Source organism: Mus caroli, chromosome 6, assembly GCF_900094665.2.
Source record: "Mus caroli chromosome 6, CAROLI_EIJ_v1.1, whole genome shotgun sequence".
Classification (NCBI taxonomy): Eukaryota; Metazoa; Chordata; class Mammalia; order Rodentia; family Muridae; genus Mus; species Mus caroli.
Window position 1 is genome coordinate 102199101 of NC_034575.1, and position 12169 is coordinate 102211269.

The 12169-nt window shown below is 39.5% G+C and overlaps 1 protein-coding gene across 12 annotated transcripts in view; it reads left to right on the forward strand.

The window, feature by feature from the left end:
* Positions 1-12169, forward strand: part of Cntn4 (contactin 4) — a 990533-nt gene that overhangs the window by 962359 nt on the left and 16005 nt on the right. For 10 of the 12 annotated variants that reach the window (XM_029478673.1, XM_029478666.1, XM_029478667.1 and 7 more), the window contains 6 exons: positions 3218-3367; positions 4995-5065; positions 6113-6347; positions 8663-8775; positions 9567-9753; positions 10189-10301. In XM_029478673.1, the coding sequence (XP_029334533.1) occupies positions 3218-3367; positions 4995-5065; positions 6113-6347; positions 8663-8775; positions 9567-9753; positions 10189-10301 (869 nt within the window). Of the gene's footprint in view, positions 1-3217; positions 3368-4364; positions 4682-4994; positions 5066-6112; positions 6348-8662; positions 8776-9566; positions 9754-10188; positions 10302-12169 lie in introns of those variants that run through there. The other 2 variants (XM_029478674.1, XM_021164235.2) reach the window with 2 other exon arrangements.

Below are 12169 nucleotides of genomic sequence, written 5' to 3' on the forward strand. Positions count from 1 at the left end.
AAAAAAAAAAAAAGAACTTAGAAATTTGTTGGCTGTCATCCAGTGGTCTCTCTAATTTGGTAATTGGAGAAATAGGTCCAATATTGTACAATCCATATACACTTTCTGCTTGTTTGTATGTGACTGGGTCTTGCTGTGTGCCACAAACGGTCTTGCTGTGTGCCACAAACGGTCTTGAAATCATGCTTCTCCTGTCTCAGTCTCTCTATTAGTAGGACTGTTTATTTGATGTTTTCACACTATACTAAGGTTTTCAGAACACCTTTCCTATTTCAAAATTATTTACACAGCCAAAAGAAACATAGGCAATTAATTTGGGAGGTGGCTTGTAAGAGAACAGCAAAGAGTGAGACAGAATGCTTTGTTTGATATTTATAATTATTGAATCAATTTTGAATAAGAGGACTTTATAAGTTACTCTTATTCTTAGATGAATGCTTTTCAAAATCATTACAACCAAGGAACCAGAATCTTACCCTCATTTAATGTCTGTGCCACCCTCCAAGCAGAACCATTCTTCATTGAAAAAGTTGATGAAAGACTTCATGGATAGACCATCTCAACACACACCATTTCTTAAACGAATGTAACCTGTTCCATGTGGGCTGAGAATGAAGACAGTCACTCAAGTCAAATAGCTTTGACCATAGCAGGAATTCTGTATTCAAAAATCATGCTTACAGTTCATTCCTTGGTGTAGCAGAACTGTCAACTCTTAGCTTAGCTTCTATGGAGGTAAAATCCTTTGGTGATGTGAGGGACATTGACGTACAGCCCTATTAAAATGAACTCCAATGTCCAAAAATTGTTCTTATTTTGGGTTTGTACCACAGTAAGAGCCAGGATTTTAATCGCTACTAAAAACAAAACAAACAAACAAAAAAACTTTATCTATTTATGTTCATTAAAAAAACTAATAGTGATAAATTATTTCAAAATATCATACAGTTAATATATTTGGAGTTATTTAAAATTTATATTGAGAAAAAATATATTTTTAGTATTGCTGTAGACAAGCATATACAGAAGACTGTTCAATTGATTGTTTTATATCAAACAACTTTTATAATACTCATTTTTATTATAATATTTTATAAATTTTAATTAATATGATAAAAAAAGGTATGGCAGGTTTTATAGGTGGTCTCTGGGAGGAGCTGGGGTACAAAAGGGAAAGAAGAAAGTGATGTAAGTCTACTTATTCAAAGTATGTTTTTAAATGTTAACAAATTCAGATCAATTGAAATTATGTATCCTTTCTCATCATAAGGCAATAAAACTTAAATAAAAAATAGTGAACGGAATAAGTAAGAGTGAATAAATTTTCAATGAATGAACATAAAAAAATAGAATATCTGAGGACTGTGTGGAGCCTTTTGTCTTGCTGCCTCCACCTGTACTTCTATTAATTTGGAGATGACAAGGCAGGAAAAAGTTTTAATCATTTTCACAAACTCTTCTATGTGCTTTCTTTTTTCCTTTTTAGCTTCTTGGTTAGAAGCTAGGTTCTTGGGAGAAACAGTTAAAGAGGGATAAAGATTTATTTTGGTTCATGGTTTTACTGATTTTGGTGAATGATTGGCTGGCTTCCGTGCTTGGGGCCTGAAGTCAGCCAGAACACCATGGTGGTGAGAACATGATATCTCAGAATTGGAAACTTTGTGATATCTGGGAAACATGAGTGTCAGGAAGGAGCCAAAGATAGGATACTCTTCAAAGGAGTAACCCAGTGCCATGTCACCTCCTAAGATTTTTGTCACTTCCCAAACTACCATCAGTAGTCCAGGACCTAGCTTTTATCATGTGACCCTTTGAAGGAGATTCCAAGTTCAAAATATAACACTATTGTTACTATAAGTAGTGGCACACTGTTATTATAGTGAAGGAATTCTCATACACTCTTTGTTACACAAGTTCACTCAAATCAGGCACCAGTTGCTGATACCATAAGACACAAAGTGTTCAAGGATCAAAGGTGTTTTACTAGATAATTATCAGTTTACATGTTCTTCTGCATATAATGCTGGGTCTATATATAATCCTTACAGCTATCCTAACAGTAAAGTAAAACGATTATATTCACTGTAAAATTTTGTAATCATTCCTCTTTAACAGACAAGGAAAATGAAGTTCTACAGAGTTCTGTTGCTTAGCATAGTAAGCATAATGATCCAGTTTACTTATCTTTCTTCCTAAAGCACCTCTTTGAAGCCTCTTTGACAGAAAGCCAAAGCTTAGACAGGAAACCACTTCTAAGATGTAATAAGCTAAAGAAATTGGAGGTGGGGAGCAGGAATCAAAATATATATGAGGTCCTTAAAAACTTAACACAAATATTATAAAAATTGGACTGACAACATAATTTTTATATGTTGCATCAAATTGTGCCTAGCATTTATTTCTGCTTCAAGACATCAAGGCCACACAGCAATCCCTTGGTTCTAAAGGACTGTGTATCTTGCTTACAGGAAATTATGTTTGTTTCTACCTGAAATGTCATCTCAGCAAAAAAAAAAAAAGAAAGAAAGAAAGAAATATTGGCAGGTGTTGGGGTTGGTAAAAGGATTAAGACCTATGAGGAATGATAATAAAATTTTACCAAAACAATTATGGCATTAATATGAATGAGCAAAGAAAGATAAAATATTAGAAATACTGATCCACAGATAGGAACAACAGTGTTACAATTTGCACATGAAATGTCCCCAACAAAGTCATGTGATGTTTTGTCCTAAGCCATAGGCACTATTTTGGGAGCAGATGAAAGCTTAGGAAGAGGGTCTAGCTGGAGGTCATTGGCGTACTCCTTTGACAAATATCCTGTCATTGGCCCCTTCCTGTTTCTCTCTGTTTCCCAGATACCATGTTCTTACCACCATGGTATTCTGCAGTCAACCTTTGACCAACACCTTGAAAAGCATGAGCCAAAATAAATCCTTATCCCTCTTAAGTTTTTGCTCTGAAGTATTTGACAAGAAGAGACTAACACAAAAGCAGAAAAGGGAAAAGAAAGCACAAACAAGAATTTGTGCATTTGATATAAACACATGTCCCTATGTCCTCATCACTATCCCAGTAGGATAATTATAATACGCTCCCTGGAAGTGGTAGTGGTGCTGGTAATAGTGGTGCTAAATGCTCCTATAATCATCTCTACATTTCAGGGGCCAGAGCGAATTCTCTTAAACCCTCTCACCCACCTTTTGATATCTTTTAGTTCCAGATCTCGTCGATGGGAAGACATTCACAGCAACTGTGGTGGGTTTGAATCCCTGGGTTGAATATGAATTCCGCACTGTTGCAGCTAATGTGATTGGCATTGGGGAACCCAGCCGGCCCTCAGAGAAACGGAGGACAGAAGAGGCTCGTGAGTACCACTCAAGATATGCATTGTCTGTTCTGGTTGCTCCCATTCCTTAAGGCAGTGATTCTCAACCTGGAGGTGCAATGACACTTTCACAGTGGTCACCAAAGGCCATCGGAAAAGACAGATATTTACATTATGAGTCGCAACAGTAACAAAATTACAGTTATAAAGTAGCAACAAAAACATTTTTTATGGTTGGGGAGCACCACAACATATTAAATGGTCACAGCATTTGGAAGGTTGAGAAGCGCTGTCTTAAGGAGGATCCTTGACTTCATTAGTTTCAATTAGCTCTATATCTACACACCTTTCCCCTTAAAACCAGGCTAGGAGAATCTCAACCTTTCTGGTACTGAGATGTAATCAACTTCTTAATCCTCTTTATTTGAGTCTAGTGGTAGAGCACAAAAAAGCATAATACTTCCAAAGTCAACTCTCTCTTTTTTGGTATATGTGTCAGAAAAAAAAAAAAAAAAAAAAAAACAAACAAACAGAAATCACAGATGGTCAGAGAACATTTCCTCAGAAGTCTTTACTAGCATTTTCTTAGGACATAAACCATTGTCCCAAGTAATGAATGAGAGTAGCCTGTTTGATAAATACATAATGAAATGTTGTACAGTCAACTCAGGCACATTACGCTCTTGTCAACTGGAAGATCCTGTTATATGGCCTCTGTAGAGCTCCCAGCCATGAAAATAACAATGATTTGTAAAGGCATAGCAATATCCTAAGCAGACCAGCAGTTTCACCTTATTCTTAGAATTGATGAAATTAAAAAAAAAAATCCATGTATTTGTGCTGCCTTTAATCAGGGTCATATACTGACTGGCCAGCTGCAATCCTCAACTAGATATTTCAAGAATCTGCCTGGAGTCCTTCATTTCGATGATGGCATAAGTAACCCTAGGCTCTCTTCTCACATCTCCAAATCTATAACTCAAGTGTGCCCTGTAATCCTGAGAAGGAAGTGAGTCTGATTTCCCCTCTTTTACAGAGAACACTGGGGATCAGAGAGGTTAAGCACAGTGAGCCAGGGGTCAACCTAAATCCACCACTTCCTTCAACACCCAGCTCAAAGCTCACCTTCTTCTGAGAAGCCATTAGCCCAGCACTCCTCTGAGCAACCTGCTACTCCAGAACACCACTGCTCTTCTCCATTCTGTCTGCGACATCATTGGGTGTTGTCCAAGTTTCTCTGTGATCTTCTGCATGTGCTCTCATTCTCCCACTAGATTGTAAGCTCCATGTGGGCACAGTTTGTCCTGTCTTTTGTGTTACCACCACACGACTAATAAATGTCTAACCAAGCAAGAGAACAGATTCTTCAGTCCTTTCTTCCTCTATGAACTCCTAGGTCTTTAGGGATGGAGCTAAACAATTGGTTGGTCAGTGTGTAGACCCCATTGAACCAGAAACAGGTAATTAAGAGCACTTTCCTCAGGAGATTTTGCTTCTGTAAGCCAGTACAGTGCTCCCCTTGAGGATGTCATTTCTGATATCCAAAAACAAAGGGACATGTGCCCAAGTACTCAACAACAGTGAGGCATCCCATCTAGGTAACCTTCCTGGCTACCATTTGCCATTAACACCTGAAATAATTTGATTTCTGTTTTGTCTCCTGCAGTCCCTGAAGTCACCCCGGCTAACGTCAGTGGTGGTGGAGGCAGCAAATCTGAACTGGTTATAACCTGGGAGGTAAATCCATCACAGAACCAAAGGGACATGAATTTATCTGGGCTGTTTTGCTATTTCCCTCCATATGACAAGGAGCCAGGAACTGTTCCCCTCTGTTTCCAAGAAATCTATTAATGGCTGTCAGGAAGTAAAAGTGCTTGGCCACCCATTGTTGAAACAAGTTTTAGTTTGACTGCTCACAGGAAAAAAAAAATCATGAAAGAGAAGATAACACAGGTTTTAAAAAAAAAATAAGGAAGTCTGGTTCAGAGAAAACCAGTCTTTCTTTTCTTTCTGAATTGCTGCATGGACAATTGATTTAAAACATCTGCCAGCTATAGATTGAGTGTCCCAGAACAATTTCCTGGCAGTTGGCTTTGCTTCTGGGCTGTGAGGTATTTCTTTAAACAACCTGGAGGAAGGTTAGTGACCAATTTATTAAAAATTGATTTTGAGAGAGGAGGTGGAAGCTTCAGAAAAGGCTTGAAATGTGTTCCCAAGATTTTAGACAATGTCCCCTGAAATAAAAAGCGCTTCATTTACCCAGAGCCCCAGCAGAGCAAGAAAAGAAAGCCCCCACTATCCCTGCCTCCCAGCTGAGCTCAGAGCCTCTCCTTAGGGGCAGGATCTTGCCTGAACAAAGATAGCCCTCTTTTGTGAATTCGTTCATATATTTGACACCCAAGGAAAATGATTACTGGATGGTGTGTGATGGAAGGTTTTTTTTTTTTTTTTACTTTGTTTTGTTTTCGTTTTCATTTTTGTTTTTGTTTTAACCAACTGTGTGGTTACTTGAGCATCATTGGTTGAGTTGAGTCCAGGTTACCAGAGCCCAATTCTCCAGAGCTGACCTTCATTTCATTTTCAAGGCTCTGGTATCACATGAATACCTGAGGCAGGTAAAGGATAGCCCTAAGTTTAAAAGGTGCTGGCAAGTAAAACCCAATTTCAATTGGTGAGGCATAGTCTTTAGCAGTTGAATCACCCGAAGCAAGAACTGAGGAGTCCCCTTTAATATTTGAATCAAACTATTGTGCTTTCTGAGTACAACCTCCCTTCCTCCCCCAGACAGTCCCTGAGGAATTACAGAATGGCAGAGGCTTTGGTTACGTGGTTGCCTTCCGGCCACATGGCAAAATGATCTGGATGCTGACCGTGCTGGCTTCAGCTGATGCCTCCAGATACGTGTTCAGGAATGAGAGTGTGCGTCCATTCTCTCCCTTTGAGGTTAAAGTGGGTGTCTTCAATAACAAAGGGGAAGGCCCTTTCAGTCCCACCACGCTGGTGTATTCTGCTGAAGAAGGTATGGTTCATGCTACCTCGATATTTCTTCAATTCTAAATGGTGTTCCTTTTAGGATATACCATCAACTTATAACAGACATAGAAATCAAAAGGATAGCTTCATTACAGACAAGTATTCTATAAATCATTGGCTCACTATCTACCATATGCTCTGTGTGTGTGTGTGTGCCTCTCTGTGTCTCTCTCCTTCTCTCCCTCTCTCTGTCTCTGTGTGTCTCTTGCTGTCTCTCTTTGTCTCTGTGTCTCTCTCTGTGTCTCTGTGTCTCTGTGTCTCTGTCTCTGTCTCTGTCTCTGTCTCTCTCTCTCTCTCTCTCTCTCTCTCTCTCACACACACACACACACACACACTCTCTGACCATGTGTGTACACTCCAGTAATCCCAGAATATGGGCGTTTGAAGCACATTAGCTAATTTGAGACCAGCCTGGGGTACATATTTTAATCTGTTTCCAAAACAAGAAAACTCATTAACAACTCAATCATATGTGAAACACATGGCTCTCCACCAATTGATTACATCGTTAAGGACCAACCAAGGTTGCAAATGCCCTGTTATCTTCAGATATATTTTTCTATGTGTCTATTATCAATCTATTGATACATAAATACCCTGTACTTGTGTGCTATCATTATTTTAAAAGAATCATATTTTTACCTTTAGATGAATATCAAAATGGAATGTTTCACTCTCTCCCATCACTTGTGGTTTAAGCCATTTTGCTGTGACTCTCACTTCATAGGAGAGGAAATCATGAAGCAGCTTGATTTCCATTCACACTGCCATAATGTTCCAGGGTCCTCATACTTAATTCTTCCAGGAGGGTCCTGCATGCCCAGAGCTCACCCTTGTTGTAATGATGATATACAGAATTAAATCACAGGACAGCATATAAAAGTTGAGACATTAGTTTGGAGTCATCAAGGAAGCTACATATTCTTTTTCTTGTAGAGAAATGATTCCCATAGAAGCAACAGTTTTCCACAACCTCTCCTCTACCTCTTTGCTGAATCTCACAGCTCTCCCCTACATACTACATACTACATACTACATACTACATGCAAAAGTCTGGGTATGATCCGATCTGAACCAAATCTGTCTCCTTGCAGGTTCTTCTGCATTTCCTATTCTCTGTCTTACTCATGTTATAAATCCCTACTCATTCTTCTGGCCTCGCCTTGAACAGCAAAGATTTTCTGTGATTCCCTAAGCCTACTGCATGGAATAGGTGTTTATGTCTCAGGCCTTGAGACTTAATATCTGCATTTTTCCCTATGATAATGTTGATGCCAACATATTTAAAGTTTTGAAGCTTTGGTATATGTTCTCATGAAGGACAGTGTTTCCTGAGGATAGCTGATGTTTTCCCCTGTGTATCAGGTGATTTTTAAAAATTCTGAATTAACACACAATCAGAATCTTATTGTTATGTGTAAATAGAGATCTCCATGTCCAATATTTCCTGAAGTATGCAATGTAGAGGAGTATATAAAATTACACTGAATTATAACAGATAAATGTGTTAGCTTTAAGAGGAATCTTACTTTAGCATGTGCTGGGGCTTAAGAGAATGAAAATGATGCTTTTGTTTATCAGTAATGGGTCCATGGAACAGATGTAGTTTTAAAAGTATCAAATAGTCATATACTGATTTGAATTACATTTTAAAAAGCACATAGCTACCCAAGGTAAAATTTTGTGAATGTTATTATTTAAGTCATGGCTAAACTAGGTTTTTTCAGTAAGGTAGAATAGTAAAAGAAAATTTTATATACAAATGGTGTACAACTCGCATAAAAATCTGGCAAAAGCAACTAGAATGTGAAAAACTATTGGTTCAGTCTACTGGTTGCACTTGGGAATACTGAGTCCCTGAAATAGTAAATGACTTGTCTAGGGTTTTAGAGATTATCTTATAAAACTAAGCCACCAGGCAGCTTTCTTGAAATGTAGTCAATTTGGTTAACTATGCTCATTTCTTTCTCGATTGTTTTCATAATCCACCAACTGAGACTATAACTCAACTAAGAAAGAGCTACCCAAACAAGTTGTTGACTATGAAAACTTACTGCTAAACTTGCCCTTGGGTGACTTTAGTTCCATTTACTGCAGTGTAGACCTTTGTAAAACTTCAGAAGTATCTCTTTCCTAACCACCACACTACAAATTAAAATTGTTTGTTTGGGGGAGGAATTGTGTGTCTCACAAGTACGAAGGACATATGACCATGGGTTCTTTTTGCCTTCTAACTCCATTTAAAGAAGCTTGCTGTGATGAAGCTGACCCAGTAGTAAATTTTCCTGAATTCATTTGTAGAACCCACCAAGCCACCAGCCAGTATCTTTGCCAGGAGTCTTTCTGCCACAGATATCGAAGTTTTCTGGGCCTCCCCTATTGGAAAGAACAGAGGACGGATTCAAGGTTATGAGGTAAGATAGAGACCAGTGCATTTGATCTATATCTCTTGGTGAGACCTCTAGGGCACATTCACTGATGGGAGAAGACCCACATTGTCTTACACAGGTATCTGTTCTAGAGGTCTAGTTCTACTGTACTACTAATAGAAGCATTGAAGAATCTACTGTGAGACCACCCTTTACCTATGTTTATACTTAAGTTTATTATTATATTTCTCTCTCTTTCTTTACCTAAAGATTTGCAATACAGTTGGTAAAAAGAGCTTAAATGCGATATGCCTGTAGGGGTAGGGAGATCGCTTTAGGAATGTGTTCATTGCTCTTGCAGAGGACTGAGTACAGTTTCCAGCATCCTTCCTAGGGAATTCAACAACTGCCTGTAACTCCAGCTCCAGGGGATTCAATGATCTCTTCTGGTCATCGTGGTTACCTATATTCACATATACACACACATGCACATACACACACAATTTTTCTTTAAAAAAATCTTTAGAAATTTTTTTTCAATATTATATGCTTAGAATGACCTGAACTCAAAACAAAGGTGTGGGAAATGACAGAAATAGCCATTGATGAGTCTCCACACTGGCCATCTCAGCGGGAAAAGAAGACAAAAGCAGATTTTCTTACTGTGGATCATTTTGCAGATCATGTGGATCTCCTTGTTGTAAAAGCTCTGTCCATGAGTTAACATAGACATTTGCCTCCATCATGAGAACTTGCATAACAATATGATTACCTGATGACATTGGAAGTCTCCCCAGTGGATATAATTTCCAAGGTCGTTCTGTTTATTTTCTCAGGTAAAATATTGGAGACATGATGACAAGGAAGAAAATGCTAGAAAGATACGAACAGTTGGAAATCAGACATCCACAAGAATCACCAACTTGAAAGGAAGCGCTCTGTATCACTTATCTGTCAAGGCGTATAACTCAGCTGGGACAGGACCCTCCAGTGCAACAGTCAATGTCACGACCAGAAAGCCACGTAAGGACAGAGTTGCTCAGAAATATTTTGGGGATTCATCAAACATACTCCAAGTTCATTACCTATCCCCACCTCCCAGGGATCATTTGCATACTAATTGGTATCATTATATGGATTCAAATGCACCTTAGCATTTTAACTGAACCTTTCAGAATAGCATGCCAAATTCATTGCTCCAGAGGACAGAAAGATAAATGTTTCTCTCCTCACTGAGAAGGACTACTTCTTTTAGCTATAAATGGTAGGCGACCAACTGAATCTTTTTCCATTTGCAATGCTGTATCTCGTCAGATTTCAGTGACCTTGAAGACACATATTAGTGCAATCGCCCATTAAATTGCCTCTACTCTCGAATTCTAGTAAGGGGATATTCCTCGGAATCCATTGAGATTTAATAATCTGTGACTTCGTCTATCTTAATTTTTTTTTTTATAGCACCAAGCCAACCCCCTGGAAACATCATATGGAATTCATCGGACTCCAAAATTATCCTGAACTGGGATCAAGTGAAGGCCCTGGATAATGAGTCAGAAGTAAAAGGATACAAAGTGGGTAATTTCTTTTTGCAAGGACACCTAATCCTGCTCTTAGCAGGAAGGGAGTCTGCTGGGCAGCAGCAGACGCTCCATTTTCTAATTCATTCCTGATGGGCTTCCCTGCTGAATGCTTCCCATTCAGGAATCTCTACCCTAAACTTTATGTATGCTCTGTCTTAACTTTTCAGGATTTAGGCTATCACCTGGGTGAGCCAGTCCTTCCTTTCTCTTGTAAATAACAGAGACAATCAGCTTGGAAAAGAAAAAAACAAGTCTTAATTTGGTTTACACTTGAGGAAGTCAGTCCATGGTCAATTAACTGTTGCTTTTGGACCTCTAGCAATATATCAGGCCAAAGAGATGCAGTGCATGGTGGCCAGCATGCAGAGAGAGGGAGAGAAGGAAAGAGGGAAAGAGGAAGATAGAAAGAGTGAGAGAAACAGAGACAGACAGAGACACAGAGAAAGAGATACATACATACACACATACACAGAGAGAGAGAGAGACAGACAGAGACAGAGACACTAGGATTCTGTCTTAGTCAGAGTTTTTATTCCTGCACAAACATCATGACCAAGAAGCAAGTTGGAGAGGAAAGGGTTTACTCAGCTTAAACTTCCCATCACCAAAGGAAGTCAAGACTGGAACTCAGGCAGGTCAGGAAGCAGGAACTGATGCTGATGCAGAGGCCATGGAGAGATGTTTCCTTACTGGCTTTCTTCCCCTGGCTTGTTCAGCTTGCTTCTTAATAGAACCCAGATTACCAGCCCAGAGATGGTACCACCCACAAAGGGCCTCCCCCTTTGATCACTAATTGAGAAAATGCCCCACAGCTAGATCCCATGGAGGCATTTCCACAACTGAAGCTCCTTTCTCTGTGATAACTCCAGCTGTGTCAAGTTGATACAAAACCAGCCAGTACAGATTCCGTTCTGCAATCCCCTGCAAGAGTCCTCACAAAGTCTACCCCTTGTAGGTTCCACCATCTCTAGGTAACACTACAGGATGGAAATCAAGCCTTTAACCTATAGACTTCTGGGGAACAGGTATAAAAGCTACAACTTCATATAAATATTTGGTTTCTGTGACCTAGTTCAGAAATTGTTAAAGGCTCTGTGGTTGGGATTCTACAAAATCCACCCCCTCCCCCCCCCCCCCCCCAAAACCCAGCCCTTTAGCCCTTTACCATTTGCCTTTGACAGCTTGGCTTTATTTTCTCAGTGTGTGTGTGTGTGTGTGTGTGTGTGTGTGTGTGTGTGTGTGTACACGCACACTCACGCATGAGTATGCAGTGTATCTGTGTGCACATGAGTATGTGTGTGTGTTTAACTAACATTACTAACTTCCCAATGTCACTCTCAATCCTGCTCTTTTTTCTATAGAAAGCTTCCCTGTAAGAGAATATGCTGAAAATGTTGTCTGCCCCATCATGTAAAAGCTGTCTTGTCTTTGAAATGAACACACACACACACACACATGCATTCATGTGTGCCCCTGGTTGGAAGACAGAGTTTTATCTTATGGAACTGAGGTTTCAGAAACCTCTGATCTCCCTGACACGGAACTGAACTCAGGCCCTCTATCAAAGCAGTACATACTCTTGATGGCTATATGATTTCTCCAGCCTGTGACTAAATGAAAACTTCCCATTGCCACTGAAAATTGGGCTAAAATATGATTTTACAGCCTTCACTCGGCCAAAATGGATAGAGTCAGTGCTTAGCCTCCCTAAGATAAGTCACACAGGTGAGGCTTTCTCACCAGGAATGGCTTCGCAAAAGCTAGAGGGCAGCCAGAGATTACTCAGACTTTCCCCATGGGAAACTTGGGCTTTCTTACACTGTGGCCATCTCAGGTAGCTGAACCTCTGCTAGGGCCCT